The sequence below is a fragment of the Lynx rufus genome, unplaced genomic scaffold (assembly GCF_022079265.1).
Source record: "Lynx rufus isolate CCGP_SWC_20201006 ecotype Redwood Valley unplaced genomic scaffold, mLynRuf1.p SCAF_1, whole genome shotgun sequence".
In the NCBI taxonomy this organism is placed as follows: domain Eukaryota; kingdom Metazoa; phylum Chordata; class Mammalia; order Carnivora; family Felidae; genus Lynx; species Lynx rufus.
The window spans coordinates 101,277,180-101,297,331 of NW_025814823.1; the positions used below are offsets into that span (position 1 = coordinate 101,277,180).

The 20,152-nt window shown below is 43.0% G+C and overlaps 1 protein-coding gene across 1 annotated transcript in view; it reads left to right on the forward strand.

Moving 5' to 3' along the window:
• The window catches only part of PRDM6 (PR/SET domain 6), a 105,235-nt gene extending 97,946 nt beyond the window's left edge, over nucleotides 1-7,289 (forward strand). The window contains exon 7 of the mRNA XM_047093914.1: nucleotides 7,175-7,289. Within this exon, the coding sequence (XP_046949870.1) occupies nucleotides 7,175-7,289 (115 nt within the window). The remainder of the gene's footprint in view (nucleotides 1-7,174) is intronic.
• The last annotated feature ends 12,863 nt before the right edge of the window (nucleotides 7,290-20,152 follow it).

Consider the following 20,152-nt stretch of genomic DNA (forward strand, 5'->3'; position numbering starts at 1 on the left):
TCTCTCTCTGCCCCTCCCCCGCTCACACTCTGTCTCTCTTTCTCTCAAAAATAAACATTAAAAAAAAAGAGATTCTAGTTCCTGAGGGTCTGTGCTTCTAGAATTTAAGCGGAGAGCCCCTACAGTGTCGTCTTTTGGCCACCAGCAAGTTTATGACTGTGGGTGAGGTGACCCCAGTTTAGGACATTTAAATAGTGATCTCTTGGGGAACTTGAACGCTTTAGGATTCTGGTGAACTATTTCCTCCTCTTCCCCATCTGTTAAAGTGGTTTGACTCCGTGACAGTGGCCAACCTGTGGCCTTTCCAGTGTGTTCTTTGGATCTTAGAATTACGATATTGGTGAAACAAAACAAAACAGAACCACATACTGGGCATGTCTGAATTCTTGAGGATTCAGGCAATGTGGGAAGAGGTGAGAATGAATTCCGAGGGCTTTGGCAAGGTAAGAGCATCTGAGTGAAAGACTGTTTCTAGATACGGCACAGTCATGAAAACAGTGGACACTGAATCATGCGAGGTGACCTGTTGGTTCACTCACTCATTCAGTCGTTCATTTATCCATGTACGTATTCATTCATTCAGCACATACCTACTGAACGTCTTCTTTTGTACTAGGCACCCACCTAGTCACGGAAGATACAAAGTTGAATGCATCTCCACTTCCTGGTCTTTGAAGACCACATAATTTATGGGGGAAGCCCAGTTCATAAACAAGTATGATAACATAGGGTAAAGACTGCAAAAGTTAAGAGCAGGAAAATAATATATATATATCGATATATATATATATATATATATCGATATATATATCGATATATATATATATATATATATCGATATATATATCGATATATATATATATATATATATATATATATATATATATATCGATATATATATAGTGCCACAGGATAGCATAGAAATGGAGGAGTCAGTGCTGTCTGGGAGAGATGATGTTGAAGATACGTCTTGAAGGATGAATGAGTTTTCCAGATAGACAAAGGAAAGAGGTATTTCTGGCAGCCCAAGTAGGTGGAAAGGCTTGGGAGTGTGGACTAGCACATTGGACTTGGTCTGGTCAGTTGTCTCTAAGCAACTTCTCCTGTCTTTGTGATGAATTCTGCTGTTCATCCCTCTCTGTCTCTACTCATTTGCCGTACTGGCTTTCGGTGGTTAAGAAGGATGATTAAAAGGACTTAGACGTATAGCCTGTTCATTTTCTTTAGGACAAGCTCAAGCCAGAAGGGAAATAATTGAGGCAATAAGAGATGAATCTTGCTCAGTCTCAGCCAAGGAGTCTTGTAGGCTCTCATTACCCATAATTTTCCATTTGGACCTATTGGCATGGGATGTCATTGCCATGGTGCTCAACCCGAGGCTGAGCTTGTCTCAGGGTGGCAGAGTCCTGCTGGCCCGGGTCCTGCCTGCCTTGGTGTCTGCCATCGGAGGGAGGACTCATCAAAGATGGTCGTCTTTGCTTACCTCCCATGAATTAGTTACCTTTATTCATCATCCTTAACTCGTTTTCATCCTGGTTTAATTTATGATATATATTGGTAGTAAAAATAGTTTTAATTGTTGTCTGTGTACATAGGTGTAGCTTGTTGACTGTGCAAAAGCATCTGGCTAAGGGGGATGGGAAGAGATCTGAACTCAAGCCTGCATTGTCCCGGCCAAGCTGGACCCTCTAGGGCTGTGATCGCCCAAATGGACCTCTTTTCTTCTAATCTCCCCTGAGGGCCGGTGGTTAGCACAGGTTCTAGAGTTTGGTGTACTCTTTCCTTGCCCTCAGTCCTGACCCCTCAGAGGGTTAGCACTTTCTGGCTTCATCACTGCCATGGATGTGGAAGATGACGGCAGCACATTTCCAGGGCCTTTGAGCAAGAGAGCTTTGCAAAAGCAAAGACGTAGGATTGACGATCCTTCCGGCCCCTTACATTAGAGAGGGCAGCCGGACAGACACGGTGCCAGGAATCAGATTGATTTTTATCTTGTTGCTGTGTAAATAGATTTTAGTAATTAATTGAAGAGGTTTCAGGGTCAAAATGCGAAATAGATTTCTATTAATGTTAAGGTGTTACTTATGTGTAACCTCGTTGACTCCAACTCAATTTTTTTTTCTCTAACATCCTGTTTTTGTCATGTTTCCAATAGCGTTGCCATTTTAACTTACTTTGAATTCATCAGGTTAATATTTGAGGGGCTTTAATAATTGTATCATTTACCTTTCCAAGAGTGTGTTTTTGTGACCATCACGTAATTCCATCTGGAAAGCGAATTAAGAAAAGCATGAGAATTGGTTGGATTAGATTCTGTGTGTGTGTTTCAGTTCATTCTGCCTTTACTCTTATTGGGATGATAGCTACATGCTATATGTATGGTTGGGTAGTTTTTGTTTTTATGTGTGTGTGTGTGTGTGTGTGGTTTTTTTAGTTTATCAAATATATATTCCCAGGGGAGAACTGAGTGTATGCTGTTTTTAATAGTGCAAGACTTAAACATCTTCTAGGAAATGGAAAACTAAATCCTTCAGTGTATACAATCAGATCGTTCTGGATTGAACTATCCCAAGGGAGTTTTGGGAAGCTTCTTACCATTGCCCACAGATATTCATCCCATGGACATTTGTAAATATTATGAAGATACTCTTTTACAAGCTCATAAAACAAACATTCAAAAAAACCTTTGTTGCAGATTAGTCAATAAAAACGGATTTCACCTCAACAGTTAATTTTACTACTTCACCTAATGGGTATTGGCTTAAACAACGTTACAAAGAAGGAAAAGAACCTCGTAAAGCTGCAGAATCCTAAACTGTATGCCTTGAGCAACTTGCACCTAGATGCCTCCAGTGGCTCAGTCTCCAAATTGTCCCACCCGCCCAGGGCCCCGGAGGCTTTCACAGAATTTTCAGGAGCCTGCCATGACAGGGGAGAGCCCTTTCCAAGTTCTGAAATCTGCTGGGATGTGGGTTTAGGCAGATCAAGATTATTGCTGTCCAAAGAAGGCTGGAGAAGATATGGCGTTAAGAGATCAGAGTCTCAGTGTAGGATTTGCCTTGAAATCTGATTGGCTGAGAGCCCACTGAAATACTCCACCCCTCAAGCTGCAGGTAGATCGTGGGCCTGTTGGCAGCCAACTTGGGTATCTACTTAGAACTTCTAAAGTAAAAGAGCCCATAGGAAAAAAATACCTATCAAAGGAGCATGATGAAGGTCTTGGCTTTCAGTTTGTACGGTGACACTGGAAGTCATGGACAGTAAGGAGCAAAAACAAGGCATCATTTCATTTAACAGCATTTGCCAAGCTCTTTAGTGAAAAGAGGAAAGAAGGAAGGAAGTGAATTGGCATCTAAAACTTCTTTATAGTAAGGACTCCTTTTTCCTTCTCTATTACTAAACATTAACCATAATCTCTGAAGATTTTAGGGGGGCGGGGCTGCTTAGCTCTGCCTGGAGGACCCCATGTGAACTGCTTGATGCCCAGCTTTGGAGTCTGGGAAGACCAAAACTTCCCACAGGAAAGGTTCTTCTGTTCATGTCTGTTAGAAGCAGGGGAAAAATACTCATCCGTACGTTTTTGCCTCAAGGAAAGACAGATTGGCTCAGTATATACGTTAAAAAAAAAAAAAAAGGATATTCCAAAGATCATCTAATATTTTAACAAGATTCATGCAGCAGATCAAGTAAAAAGAGCACATCAGTAAATATGCATTGAGCACATCGTATGTACAAGCCCTGTGCAGTTCGGTCCAATCCAACAAGTGTTTGGTGACAGTCTGTAGAGGCACGAAAGAGAGCTTCTTGGGGCTTCCATTCTGTGTAACAGAACTTGACCTCATTGTGGCCTCTGTCAGTGTCAGGTGGTCATGGTTAGGCTCCCTGTACCTGTAATCCAGTCACCTATCAGATTAAGTAAAGAATGATTTCCGATCTAAAAGGAAATCAAATATAACTAAGATACCCATATTCATAGAAAATTGGGGGTTTCTCTGTGCTGGAATATTTGGATGACTTTTCACATCATCGTTCGCGCAGTGTTCCTTTCGTGGCTGTGACATCCGCATAGTGAGGAAGACGTGTGGGCAAGAGCATTTCTTTGCTCCCAGCTCATTACCCCCATCGTGCTTTGCTACTTTTTCTGCTGCGCTCGATGAAGTCCAGGGTTAGAGGTACCCGGTCTCCCATCTGTGATATAGTTCAGGGTTAATTACATGCCAACACGGATGAAGTCTGGCTTTGACTTGCCAGAACCCAGGTATTTACATGGAGTCCTTCTGATGAGTTTCATTAAACTATGAAAATAACTTGTGAATGGATTTTTTCTAAAATTAAAGGTGATGAATGTAAAATGGAGGCTCATTCCTTATTTATAAGATTATTTTTGTATCTGATTGTCTTCATTTCCTCATTTGGTAAGGAACCAACCCACACCGATACACATATCTGCATGTATTTTCATTCACACTTGGAGCAGATGGCAGTAGAGATGATTTATTTTATTTTATTTTGTTTTTATTTTATTGTATTTCATTTTACTTTATTTTCTTTTAGAGAGAGAGTATGTGCAAGCTGGGAAGGGGGGCGGGGAGAGAGAGAGAATCTCAAGCAGGCTCCATGCTTAGCACAGAGCCTGACTTAGGGCTCAATCTCACAACCCTGGCATCATGACCTAAGCCGAAATCAAGAGTCAGATGCTCAACCGACTAAGGCACCCAGGTGCCCCAAGATGATTTCTCAGTGAGGATCTGGGGAGTCCTATAGACAGACTTAGTAGATTTTCTTTTACAAGAAGTTATTTCGAGAGAGTAAGTATCTAGGAGGCCAGTTAGGCACACGCTTCAGAGTAATGTAATTCTCCTCTTAATGTTTCCGTCCAGCCTGGATAGTTAATTATTACGTATAGATGTACACTTGTGCCTTATATGAAGCACTAACCTTCTCACTTGTGAATTCTTTATCTTCTCATATACAAGGTTAGAGGTGCAGAAGTGTGACCCAGGTACACGGTCTTTCCTTGTAATTTTCAAACAGTTTGCTTTGAAATGGATTCTGAAGCTTCAGAATTTTTTTTTTAAAAAGGAATATAATAATTTGAAAGTTGGTCAGCCGTGAAAGGTAGTATATTCTGACACGCTGATCCAGTAACTGATCGGTTCTCTAATAAACGATCAGCAATGCGATAACATGTCACCAGCCCTTCGGGAGCCCCGCAGAGAGGATGAGCTAAACGTGGACGCTAATGAATACACCAAAAATCATTAGCTGATCAATACTTCTGAGTTATTTTCATTGAGCTGATAGGTCTGATACATTAAAGCTGACATTATACATTTGTCAAGATCACAGTGCAGTTTTTAACAGTGGAACGGGCTGCTAAAAATATTCCCCGGAAGACAATCAAAGAAACACAACTTCTTCACCCTGACACGTTCAGATGGAACGGGAGCCCTGAAAAATCCAAGCGTGATGGTCAAGTCCCAAGCTCCCAGCATTAAAAAATATACAAGAATCCCCAAAGTGGATGGATATGTTTTATTTATTTATTTATTTATTTATTTATTTATTTATTTATTTATGGTAATTATCTCTGTGGCTAGTTACTTTGTATATAACGTACTAATAAAAAGAAGAGAGGACTGTCCCCCAGATAATGGGGCACATGGCCTATGATGGAGCAGTGAGGGCTTTGTCTTGAGAGCTTTGCCACAATCCAGTCATGCAGGGACCTAAGACCAGTGACTACATTAGTTAAGAGAGGGACAACAGTCAGGGTGCCTGGATGGCTCAGTCAGTTGAGCGTCCCACTTCTGCCAAGGTCATGATCTCACGGTTCGTGGGTTCAAGCCCGACTTCAGGCTCTGTGCTGACAGCTCAGCGCCTGGAGCCTGCTTGGGATTCTGTGCCTCCCTCTCTCTCTGCCCCTCCCCCGCTCACACTCTGTCCCTCTGTCTCTCTCAAAAATAAGCATTAAAGAATTTAGAAAGAGAAGGAGGGACAACTGTCTGCGGCTCTTCTGAACAGCCTTTCCTTCAAATGATTGAGAAGAAGACACTGAGGGGATGGCTGTGGTAGCCGCTGTGCCCTAATGGGTGCTCGGCCAGTGCTCCAGGCAGCCCGTGCATGCAGAATGGTGACAGGAAATCACTGTCTATGCCCAGCTTACTGCTAGAGTTTGCATGTGTGTATAGTCATAGACCCCAGCCAGGAATAGCAACCACCACAGAGAAACTAGAGATCACCATTGGAGGGTGTGTGTGTGTGTGTGTGTGTGTGTGTGTGTGTGTGTGTGTGTGTGTGATAGGTTTATATAGATTGAGTGGCCATCAAGGTAGTCAATGTGTTGCATAGGAGGTGGGTTGAGCTCAGCGTCTCTAGGTTACAATCTACTTTTAAAACTATTTTATTTTATTTTTTAACATTAAAGCCAGGAGATACTCTTGGAGCAGGATGCCACTTTGCTCCTCATCAGACACACTGACTCCTCACTATGGCCCACAGTTACCTTCTTTCTACCGTACCTTCTAGAGGGCTGAGCCTCTTGAGCCACACAAACACGGGTCGATCCTGAATTTTTCTGTCTCCCATCCCACCCGCAAACATTCTTCTCGCCCTGAGTTTGCTCGCACTGTGATGCTTCTGCACAGAAACAACCACCCACACCCACCCCCTGCGGTCGCCGCGGACTAATGTAGTGCTTCCTCCACACCCCATGTTCGGAGGTGACACAGGATCTTTGGCCGCTACGCCGAGGGGAGTAGAATCCCCGATTTTAAATTAGCAGCAGGTGAAATTCTATTTGTCATCAATTTCTCTTTGGGGTTACGGAGCAGAAAACTGCAGACAAGCTGCTGCTTTGATGGCTCACTCCTAAAAATCTCTTTTTGTTCTTTATCTATTTGAACTGACAGTGATCAGAGCTGCAGCAGGACAGGGCTCTCTGGAGAAATCACCTTCCCCCTGCCTATTGACAGATCCCTCTGTTCTGCATCAGACGGGCTTTGTCCCGTCCCGGGCATCCAGGCCTTGGAAGGAGCCACCAATTAAACCTCTTGAGCCGGTAAAATCTGAAGCCACTTTGGAGTGTCTGTTCTCATTAGGCAGGATGAGAGGAAGCCCATCACCCTGCAGGCCCCCGCTCCCCGGTCTCAATTTTCTCTCTTGCCTCCACCAGGTGCGAGAGGTGTGAACGGAGCTTCACGCAGGCCACGCAGCTGAGCCGGCACCAGCGGATGCCCAATGAGTGCAAGCCAATAACTGAGAGCCCAGAATCAATTGAAGTGGATTAACTGATTGACTGGTTGGAATTAAACTGCAAGCAAAGTCATGATTAAATGTCATGGACACTTAAGCAAAACCAAAGATTTCCTCTGAGCAACTTTCAATCAGTCCCAGAAAACCAAAAGCAGTAATAAAATAAGTAAGATGTTAAAGAGATATTGATCCTGGCGTGGAAGTCAGACCAGGAAAGAGATTATTTATTTATGACTAGGGATGAGACTTGTTTCAGTGGACCACAACCTGGGACGGTTCACGTTTCCAGTCCTCCCATGTATTTGCTTTGTTTCTAAAAAGCTTTTTTAAACTGTAATTTAATACCAAAGGGAGGAATCGTGTGGGTTCTTCGGCTCACACTTGTGACTAAGAATGCACAGGGACTTCTTTCTCGTTGCACCTTTTTTTTTTTTTTTTTTTTAGTAGCATGATTCAAGGGGACCCACATTGTACAGCCCTCCTTCCTGCCGTTGGGGTTTGCGTGGCCCGATTTGGCCACCCCAGCAGGACCGCACAACCAGAAGCCAGAGCCTCCGCTAACTCATTGCCACCGTCAGCCCCGCGGGTGGCCCGTGTCTGTGCTTTCCACGCTTGTTTCCAAGGCCCTTTTTACGCCACTCCTTCCGTCCATCCGTCCACCTGGCAGCCTGACCTTGAGGCAGAGGAGCCTTGAAAAGGAAGAAAATGGTTCGGTTTCAAGATTGAAGGGGGAAAAAAAAAGTGGGGAACTTACTTTGTCTTGTCAAGATCTCAGAAACATTTAAAATGTACAGAGCTTCATAATACAGTATATCATTCCGAAGCAGCTAGTGGAGAAGATTTTGTTTTCAATAACATTTTAGCTTAAAAAAAAAAAAAAACCACAAAAACAAAAAATAAAGTTCTTCGGTACGAAGCCGAGACATGAGGTATTAGGCTTCCAGGAATTTTTTTCATTGTGTCTATGAAAGTGTTGAATACATGAGCAGAAAGGGTGCCCGGCCCCATTGTCAGCGCTCTCTGAGGTAGTTTTGTCTTCTTTCCTCCAGTAGAGGAAGCCCGGGAGACCCCTTTCCTCACTCCTGAGTGTCAGGGGAGCGTTGCTGCAAAAATAAGGGAAAATAGCCGAGACCAGGAAGCAGTGAGTGGAGGAACCGGGGACAGGGTTGTGATTAGAACAGACCGCACAAGAGCAGCTCTTTTTATCAGTTGGAATTACCTGTTCATCTCCTCTGGCCCTTGATAATACTCTTCTCTCATCGATAATCTGTTGGAAGAGCAAAGATGGTGTACATAATTTCACCCCCCCTTGATTGAGCACAAGGGAAGTGAGTGAACTTGAGCTAGCCTTTTGGCAGTTCGACAGTGGTGCCTGGTCACATTGGGTCCACATCCCACGAAACGATCCACTATCAGGAAGAGCGGGTGGCCACTGTGCTCGTGTCCGTGAGCTCCCAGCCTCGTGGTGGAGCCCAAGTCTACCTTGTAGGTGTCTTGATCGCGGGGTAGCAGGACACAGCCTTTTGAGGAACTCTTTGTCTCTTAGCCCTCCCCCGGTCTTCCCTTAACAAAAACACGAGACACGGAACTGGCTGTCGGGAGGCAAGGGTACCCCTGTGTGGCGCACCTGATTCTGTCCTCATGGATTTGCTTCTCAGAAAATCTTCCTTTCCTTTTAATTTTGCTTCCCCGCCCCTTAGCACCCAACTGCCACATTTAAAATGGGTGTGGAACAGGGCCTCATTGTGTTTGTAATTTATCTATATATACATGGTTAAAAAACCAAACTGAATCGAGTAAATTTGAAGATCTGATTGGCTTTATTAAAGGATTCATGAACTGGACTGTGTCCCATCTGGCGAGCAGAGAGATGCTTCCAGGATTTGGACTAAGTAGGAGGTTTTTATAGGAAGAAAGGAGGGGGAGGAAGTTACCAGCAAAAGAAAAGGAAGGGTTCTTGCAGGTCACGACATCTTTTTTTTAGGGGGAAGGGAACTGGCAGGATTTTTATCATGCAGGTTACTTCGCTGGTCAGGAAATTTCAGATTGACTCCTAAAAGGTCACATTCGTGGGTTAGGTTGAAACTGTAGTTAAATCGTGGTTGACTCTTGTGCGGGTGCAAATGACTCCGTTTCAGGCTTGTTATTTGTCTTTTTAACAATATATTTATATCTCAAAATAATCTCTAAGATTGTGGGCTCCAAGGAGGAATTTGAACAATCCTGATCTCCATTGTCAGATATGACCTAGGATGTTCTCTTGGTTCTTTTTGGCTTTTTGTCGAGCAACTTGTAAGCATCCTGTGCTGCCCTGTAAGTTTTGCTGATGAAAAGTATTCCCTCTGGTAGATAGGAATGTGTTTTGTCTCATAGTTCCTTGTCTTAAATGATGGAGGCATTTGCCAAAACTGCGTGCCATTGGGCACGGTGGAAAGAACAAGGAGACTTAGTAACCTAAAACCTCTAAGAACATGTTAGATTGGCTGTACAGAGGAGGAAGGTGTTCCATTTATTAAAGATGAAACATTTGGCTGTACATTTTGAACGTGATGCGAAGGGACTCACCTGTATGTCCCCAACAATTTTTTTCCCTGAGAATAATCGCTCTGTCATTTACCGCATTTCACAATGAAACACGCATGTGCTCTACTCAGTTCCCAGGACCTCCGCATGCAAGATGGAGAAAAGTTCACTCCTCCCTTGTCTGCCATGGGAAGTTTCTCTTTTTTTTTTTTTTTTAAACATTTATTTATTATTTAGAGTCAGAGCATGATCATGGGAGGGGCAGAGAAAGGAGGAGACACAGAAGCCAAACGAGGCTCCAGGCTCCAAGCTGTCAGCATAGAGCCCAGTGCGGGGCTTGAACTCACAAACTGTGAGATCATGACCTGAGCCCAAGTCGGTCGCTTAACCGACTGAGCCATCCAGGCACCCCTGCCACGGGAAGTTTCCATAACTGTGGTCTCTGCCACTCTCAGGGTTTTCCTAGCTGACCCCAAAGTCCCACTTCATATGGCAGCAACCTTTTTAAACCAGAAGATTCTTCTAGCTTTCTGCTCCTTTGAAGCCTCTTTTTCTCCTTTATTGGAAAGGCAGACGTTTGGCATGTCTTTTCCACCCAACTTGGTCAGAAAGATTTTCTCTTTAACAAATAGAAAATCGAGGACGGCCCTAATGTTCACATCGCTGAGCCGTCCTCAGTTTCTAGCAGACTAGCCCAGGCTGTCTGTTCATAAGACAGGCCTCCACCTGTAAATTGACTTGAAGTCCTGAAGCAGGTCCAGACATTATTTGGGTTATAAATGCTTTTAATTGAGGTACGTGCCACGGAGGGGATTTCTCCCTAATATCTCCCAGCTATTGCTTGAGTGTTTGTACTTAAAAATGATAGATACTCAGGACGCTGCAAATGGGTGGCAGAAACTGCAGTCATAAATTTTGCCAGTTTCCCTTCTTAGCAACTTCCTAATTCATTACAGTGTGAAGAGCATAAAAGCTTGGAATCGCTGGGACAGGGGGAGGCTGTCCGCCGAAGCGGTATTTGCCTCCTTAAGCTTTCCATGATTACCCTCTTCTATCATTGGGGAACACTTTTTATTTCCAGAATAAGATGTACTATCCTTGCACATGCTCATTTGTCTAGCTAAGAGCCTAAGCCAAGGGGAAATGCCAGGTGGGGCTGCAAAGGTAACATTTCTAGAAAAATCTCAGTAACTGGAGGTAAAGCCACATATTTTCCCCAGGAAATGTGCATGATTTTTTTTTAACCTAAGCTTTTGGTTTTGGTGGTCTTTACCTTTCAAAGTGACTTTTTAAAAGGGGAAGATCTACTTTTACAGAGTTATTGTGTGGAAGCCGTAAAACCAGATTTGTATAGTTTATATAATTTGATTCAGTTAGTAAATATTTACTGAATTTACATTCAAGTGTAGCCTTTTGGGGGGGAAATTATGTGGATAACTCGACAGAAAACATGATGACACCACTTCTGTCCTCACAGGGCTTACAGTTTATTGTAAAAACTGAAAAACTTCATTCTGATCCAGATGTACAAAGATTTACTACCATTTACCAACTCATCTGTTTTTTTGTCAGTTGATTAGTTCCTGGTGTCGTTCGTTTACTCAACAAATATTTAGTGAACTCTTATTTTGAAGTTTAAAAAAAATTTTTTTTAATTTATTTTGAGAGAGAGCATGAGTGTGTGGGGGAGGGACAGAGAACGAGAGAGGGAGAGACAATCCCTACAGGCTCTACACTGTCAGTGCAGATCTCTTCACGGGGCTCGATCCCATGAACCATGAGATTGTGACCTGAGTGGAAGTCAGACACTTAACCATCTGAGCCACCCCGGGTGCCCCAGTGAACTCTTTATTTTGTATAAATGCCCCCTTTTAGGTGTTCGCTCTAAGTGGCCTTATTTAAGTGATTATTGATGAAAGAACACAATTTTCTCGTATTCTCCCTCGTAAGTGGCTGGCTAATAGCGTGGGGATTTTCGTCCTTTAGGCTGTTATTTTAGTGAAGTCACAGAGGTTGCTACAGTTGTGAGCCTCAGATGTCAGTGCAACTGGGGACCAGAAGGTAGCATATTTCAAAAGAAATTAAGATGTGCCACTACATTGTCTTTGGCTGACCCACTGGGCTACTTAGCATCCATATCGAGGTACCAGGACTGGAGTCCAGAGTCTTAGGGTTTTTATGGCCCTCTTCTAGGGTTAGGGAATAAATACGGGCTGGATGTGCTCAGGCAGGGAACGCGGCATCCCCTGCGTGCGTCTGAGCAGCCTCATTGGTGACAAGCCTTGGCAATGCAGCCCCTGTCCCCACTCTGGCTGTGGTGCTCTCAGAGGTGGCGACCCCTAAATGGTACCCAGGTGTCTTAGCACATCAATATGGACACCCGCCTTTGGTTTAAGAAGAGCAGTTGTTTGGTTAAATTTGGTTTTGGACCTCACTATCCATCTCTTCGTGCAGCTCATACTGGGTGGTCTTCCTCTTCCATGAAACCGCTTTCCCAGGCCTCGGGTCTCTGGTGTATCATTGTGAAATTAATTGGTAGTAACGGGTTGCAAGAGTTGTTCCTGCAAGCAGCTAACATTTCATTGCATTTCATGGAAGAAATAGCATCATTGCTGTTATTAGCGTGCCCTGCTGTAAAAACTGAAACACAGGTATCTGTTGCGTTGTTTAAAATAGGAAACGTGATGCATCTAAAAAAGCAGGACATTTCTGGAGCAGCCTGAGGTCAGTGGGTCCCTCGGAGGAGGCCCAGGCAGCCTTGTGTTTTAGGAGCGAATCTGTCGTTCTCTAATTGAGGCTACATATGCCTGCAGGAATCGGGCACATAGCAAACACACTTTCCGAAAAGTTCGCTTCTCTTTTCCTTCTTCGATGTGCATTTAATTTTATCTCCCATAACCTTTTCCAGTTCCTGACATCAAATCCTAAAAGATCCTGAGAGATGTGCCGCTTTGAGTGATAACAGCACGTTCCAGAAATGTCATTCATTTGTCAGGAGCCTTTCAAGGCAACGAGGTTCGGAGACGTTTTATGAAGCGACTGGATGTTTGGGTACTTATCCAGCCAAGAGTGTGAGGTTTCCCTGTCACTTAACACCTATCTGGACTACTACCAAATAACAACGTAGAGTCCCGGGAAGAGCCACATTTCAGACTTTCTCAAGATTCGATTCTCCAAACCCAACGATCAGCTGTCAGGAACAACTGGCCAGGGAGAACCAAACTGAGAAGGATATTGCTTTCCTTGTGGAAGGCTTGTGTCAGACGTTGAGCCTGTAATTCATGGTCGTGTTTAACAATGCCAGTATTTATTTAGTTTCTTCTTTTTAAGTAATGCGTGTCAGATAGTTCATCGGATCAATAGGAAAAATGACAAGAAACAAAAATATGTCAGAAAACAGAGCACAGACGTAAAACTATTGAATTACCTTCCCTCTGTATTGAGAGGCAACCGTTGTGCTTAGAAAACAGTCTGTTGACTAAGTTTTAATAGGAAAATAAAATGAACGGGTCGCCTGGGTGGCTCACTCAGTTAAGCAGCTGACTTTGGCTAAGACCACGATCTCACAGTTTATGAGTTCGAGCCCTACATTGGGCTCTCTGCTGTCAGTGCCAAGCCACTTTGGATCCTCTGTCTCCCTCTCTCTGTCCTTTCCCTTCTCTCTCTCTCCCCAAAATAAGTAAACATTTAAAAAATTAATAAAATGAGCTTCTTTTCCACATGTTGACAGGAATGATGATAGCAACTTGTATTGTGCAGTCACTGGTAGGCACCGTTCTAACTGCTTGACATAGATTATCTTACTTTAATCCCCAGTAACTCTGTAACAAAGATACTATCATTTTCCTCTTCTCATGTGTACTTAATCTTAGCAGCTTCTTTACCATTTTCCCCTCTCCAAAACCACACAACAGTAATTTTCTAAGACGGAAAACCTCTATTCAAAGCCTCTTTTTGAGAACAAGAGTTTTTTAAAATAAAAAGACACAAGTGTCATGTGTTTATAAAACGTGTTTCTAGAAACAATGCTGAGTTGCTCTTAAAATATGTGTCATTGTAGGGGCGCCTGGGTGGCTCAGTCACTTAAGCGTCCAACTCTTGATTTCTGCTCAGGTCATGATCCCAGGGTCATGGGATTGAGCCCTGAACTGGGCTCTGCATCGAGTGTAGAACCTGTCTAAGATGCTCTCTTTCCTTCTGTCTCTTGACTCGAGACTTGCACACCGCTCTCTTAAATAAAAAACAGACAAAATGTGTGTGTGTGTGTGTGTGTGTATACACACATATATACACACACATATATATATATACACATATATATATACACATATGTATACGTATATATACATATATATACATATATACATATATATACACATATATACACACATATATACACATATATATACACATATATATACAGATATACACACATATATACACATATATATATACAGATATATACACATATATATATACAGATATACACATATATATACACATATATACATATATACATATATATACACATATATATACATATATATATATACACACATATATACACATATATATATATATGGGTGTGTCCGTGTAGGTGCTGATTTTGTAATCACCAAATCTGTCCTGCGGAACAACAAATTTTCAAATACCCCATTGCTGGCAGGCGTTGTTTTTGTTTTTCCAAACTCGCAACTAAAAGTCCACCTTAAAAAGAATCCTCTGAAACCTGTGATACACATTGGAAACAAATGGCATCAGGCAGGAAGGCAGGTTATGTTGGGCCATGGCCAAAGGAGAGCTGGGCTAGAGCACTATTGACAAGCGAAGACACATCGTGAATAGGGCTAAGTGAAATCTCATTTTCTTTCTTTGTTCTGACTAAATGCAAAGTGAGTTACTTTTCAGGCATCAATGGAGTAATTATGTACCTGTGTCCATTAAGAATATGAGCTTGTGTGGTTAGTCTGTTGGTTTAAAGCAGCGAGGGACAAAGATGGGAGTCCTTATAGGTTTGGTTTGTCAAAGGTATAAACAACATAGGTACATGCGTGACGTACTCAAGGAACCAGTTGACGTTCGTAGCCACAACCTAGAGACTCCTTTTGAGGTGGGTTCGAAAAGCAAGTTGACAACATTTCTCCATGAGCTGACTTTCTTACAAGACAGTTCTTTATCACGGTATAGAAACCACAGGGTAGGCTACATTTTTTCCAAATTCAGATTCCTATTAGAATCTTGTTGGTCAAAATGATGAACAGGTTTCCCCCATCAGTGAAACATGGTGGGTTGCAGTTGGTATTTCCTTTCGTACAAAACATCTCTATTGCTGCCTTTCTCCCCCAAAGCTTGGCGTATCACTCCTGACTGGAGACAATCTTGATAGAAACTTCAACCAACTGGAGGTATATTGCTACAGCAGAATTCTGTTTATGTTTTGTTTTTGTTTTGCTTTTTTAATCCTCCTACAGTAGATGATCACCACATGTCAGGGAGAGCAGCCATGTGGACCAAATGTCCACCTACTCACACTGTGGATCCCCATGCAAGCATTTTCTAATTGTAAAAACCCACCCTTGTAGACTTACTTTCTCTGAACAATCCAGTACGCGGACTTGAGTTTTTCCCAACTTAGAGAGAATACAATAGCAAAACCAGAGGCAAAATTCTTCTGGGAAGTCCTAAGTCCTCTGTGAAAGACGCTTCCTCCGGTATAAATTGAGTCATGTGGTGACTCCGGCATGAAGGAAAGCTTTGGCTCAGATCAGCATAATTATTTTGGAAACCTGATGTCCCCAAGGTAATTTATTTTGTTCTGTCAAGGGAAGGCATCCAGCCTGTAGCATCCTACTAGAAATGTGGTATTTAGATGCTGTCAGGGCACTGTGTAATTTCCTTGATATGCTAATTTTAAATTTATTGTGAATGTTCCCCACTAGAATAGAGATCTGTCTCTCTCTCTCTCCACCTCCCCACCAAATAAAATGGGTAGGGTTAGCATTTAATTTCAGTTGTTGTTTCTGAGGTTTGGAAAGTTTAAACAAGTGAGTCAGGAGAATGAGGAGAGAAGCTCACTGTGGTATCGAATGCTTGCTGTCAGGACTGCTCGCTTATAGGATGGATAGGACTGACTGTGTTGTAGTTAGAATGGTAAACAATTTGTTTATGCTTTTACATCTTATTAAATTCACATCTTAAAAAAAAAAACAACTACAAAGGACCAATGAGATCATACATTCAGCTGTATTCTTATGATAGTCTGTCCCGGGATTACCTTGTGTTTAAATGAGAAGCAGGCACACACTTAGAGATAATTGACAAAGGATTGTAAATACATTGGATTCATAAGACATGCCTGTGCTGACTTGGATGTGCCTGTGGGCTCTGCCTTTCCAGCCCCATGTTGGTCACTTCCCCAAGTGCAAGCTGTTTGATTCTAGAATCCGTCAACAAACTGATTGGGTGGTGGGCGTCAACAAATTCTTCTTGAGAGAGAGTGTAAGCTAGAAAATGGAATAAGGAAGCTTGTGGAACTGGCTAGCAGAACGATTGTCAGAATTCATTCCTGTGGTTACCTGGGTCTTTTAGAGGTGGCTCTGCCCCTCACTTCTGGGCTTGGTCGCTCACTTGCCCAACCAGGTTGGGTCCACTATCAAGGAAACTTAATATGCAGAGGCCCGGCCACAGTTGTAGACTTGACTTTTTATCTCTGGCCTCCATTAGCCTCAGAGTAGCCTGGGTCTGTGATCCTTCTGAGTGTCCATGGCCTCAAGGGCTCACAATCAGAAAGCCACAGTCAGCTGTTTGATTTACCTCTTGTTGTGTTAGAGAATGAAGTTCCACTTGACTCAGAAAGAGTGTATGAACTTCAAGAAACATCCGGGAAAACACTGAGGCTGGAGTGGAGTGACAGAGGGGAAGGTGGTAAGGGGCTAAGGTCAGCGAGGTAAAGGGAAGTGGACCATGAGAGCCTTGAAGGCCACTTGGGAAATCTTGAAGACTCTTTCCCCTGAGTGAGGTGGGGCAAGGTCTGCTTCGAAAACATCACCTGGCTGCTCTTTGGACCACAGAATGTAAGGGCATATGGGCTGAAGATGGGAACTGATTATGAGGATAGCTCACTACAGGGAACAGGTGGCAGGCAGAATCTCCCGCAAGGGGAGTAGTGGTCAAGACTGCGAGAAGTCATACAATTCTGGGTCTGTTGGGATGATTTGTGGATGGATTGGATGTGGAATGTTAGATAAAGAGAGGACTCAAAAATGACTCCCAGGTTTTGTGGCCTCAGCAAGTGGAAGATTGAGTTTTTCGGTTTGGGGGGTTTGTGTTCCTTGTTTAGGTCGCTCATCCTTTCTCTAAGCATCAGGATCACTCCTGTATAATAAACATGGAAAGGATCGTGCACAGTAAGCAGCTGTGCCATGAGGATGCTGAGTCTCTGAGCGTGGCCAGGCTCAGCAGCCAGCCCCAACCCCGGGAACTGGGTTGAATAATAGCCTGCTTCTTCTGTCACACCACGTGGATATTCCATTGGCCCAGAACGACACGCAGATGTTTCTTGAGCAAAAGATTACCTCAGAAGTAAAGATCTACTTTCAAAAAGAGCAGTACCCTGCAGCTATAGGACATCTGAGTCTCCTTCTGGAGATTGTTTAAGGAAAGTGTGCTCTGGGAACACACATGGGACCATGTTTGTGCATAGCTTGCTTCTCTCGTTAGTAGGCTCAGCTCCACACCTCTTGGTGGGAGGAGGGCAGGGCCAGCTACGGGTGTGGGGGGTGCGAACTGGGTTGTGGTTTTCAGCCTCCTGGTACGAATAGTTCTAAGTAGTTTTAACTAATGGGACAACCCATGTTATTCATCTGTTCACACAGTCACTTAGCAAATTTTTTTTTAATTTTTTATTTTTTGGTTTATTTATTTTGAGAGAGAGCACAAATGGGAGGGGTAGAGAGAGAGGGAATCTCAAGCAGACTGCACTGTCAGCACAGAGCCCAATGCAGGGCTCGAACTCATAAACCGTGAGATGATGATCTGAGCTGAAATCAAGAGTCGGATGCTTAATCGACTGAGCCATCCAGGTGCCCCACAAATACTTTTAAAAGATGCTTATATATAAAATTCAATGGGACCTGGTAGGTGATAAAATCTGGAAGAGAGAGAAAGATATGTAATCAAATAAAATGGTAGGTGGTAGGAGGTCATATGAAAATTGTCAGGGAAAGATTTGAGGGAGTAATCACTTCTCTTGGAGGAGACTTTCAGGAAAGTCTGAGGAGTTGCTTTCTGAGATGTGTCAAAATGGAGACAAGGGTTTGAATTCCCTACTAAACAGCTATCACAAAAACTGTTGATGTGGGCTCATGCCTAAGATCCATCACTTGCATTGATGGCTATCCACTGTTCCCTTCACTGGGACATGTGTGAATCAAAGATTTTTCCTTTTATTGAATTTTTGCCATTGTTTCCATCCCCTGTGTGGGTACTACTTTTGCACACGGAAACTAGATAATTCACCAATAGTCAACAACCAACCAATGGCTCATAGCATTGAGCTGAGCTCTGGATCTTCTTACCTTTTGGGGTTGATGGATTTCTTTGAGAAAGTGACTGCTTCACAGAAAAACCCAGAAACACACCAAGCTTCACATCGAATTTCAGAGAAGGGGGGCCTGGATCTCCCAGCTTAAGTACCTATCACACTAAGATCTTGCATTTGGAATGGCGCCTTCCAGTCATGGATTATATTTTCAAATGATGGAGTGAAACTAAAAAGACTCCTAGGTGATAATAGAGACATGTATTTCTTGAGTCTCTACCTGAAGATTCTAGGGAATGAGGAACATCAAGCAGGGTTGATTGATTAACTCTTCTAGCAAGAGCAACAGGGGATTGGGTGTGTTTTACTGAGCTCAAGAGCTCCTCTCCTTGTTTATGACTCGGTATAAGGCCCATAGAGACCCAGAAAGAAAGCCAGGCCACATCAACAGGTTAGAGAGGCCATTTTGTTAACATTTAAGAGGACGACTCAAGGGAGGTAGGGTTTCTTCCCACGTGTTACCAAAGATTATTCCCTTTTCCCATCGCCAAACTAAAACCAAATCTGTGTATATAGAAATTATGTACCACATGCATACAATTGTAAGGGAATACTAGCTATTTGGAATCCCAGTTACAACCAAAGTCAATTAGCTAGTATCTATCCGAGCACGTAAAATGCAAGTTTAAGTTTAAAATCACCGTATAATGAAGTGGGTAGTGATCTTCCTGTCAATTTTTGTTGCCTTCAGGTAGCCTGTGCATGCACACACACAAACACACACACATATACACACATAAATATTTTATAAGGGTTAACAATCTGTTTTATCTTGAACCTCCTTAATGAAAGAATTTCAAGGGGCACTTGGGTGGCTCAGTCAGCTGAGCATCTGACTCTTGATTTTGGCACAGGTCACGATCTCATGGTTCATGGGATTGACCCCTGCGTCGGGCTTCACGCTGACTTCTCAGAGCCTGCTTGGGATTCTCTCTCTCCCTCTCTCTCTGTCCCTCCTCTGCTCATGTGCTCTATTTCTCTCAAAATAAAGTTTAAAAAATATTTTAAAAAATTAAAAAAAAAGAATTTCAAGCTACCATAGACATTCCCTTCTGAGTTTTTACCATCCTCTTTCCCATTTGTAAGGAGTTAAATGGTACATGTCCCCTAGCTCCTAACCAAAAAAAAAAAAAAAAAAAAAGGCGTCTACCCACAACCTGTGAATGTGACCTTATTTTGGACAAGGTCTTCATAGATGTAATTAAGGATCTCGAGATAATCCTGGATGATCTGGGTGGGTCCTAAATTCAGTGACCTGTCCTTATAAGAAACAGAAGAGGGAAGACGCATAGAGAAGGTCATGTGAAGACAGGGACAGAGATGGGAGTGATGTGTCTACAAGCCAGGGAATGCCAGGAACCCCAGACACTGAAAAAAGCAAAGAAAAATTCTCCCCTAGAGCCTTTGGAGGGAGCCCAGCTCTGCTTACACTTTCATCTCAGAACCCCCTCCCCGCCCAAGAACCCAGATCTGTGAGAGCATAAATTTCCGTTGTTTTAAGCCACCAGGTTTGTGCTATTCTGTGGGAACCTAATATACTGTGTAGTTCATAACCCAACATCTTGCAAATAGTGAGTGATCAGATTTACTCTTGGGAAATTTTCTCACCAAGGTAATTTAATTTTCTCTTACTCTCATTGGTCAAGAAGGCTTGTCACTTCTGTAATGCACAGTGACGACATTCTCTAATGATAGCCGTTCCTGACTTAGTGGAGTACCTGCTTTGATACAGAATCTGTGTTCTGCTGACTCTCAGGGTTGACAAGCTCTTGTTCA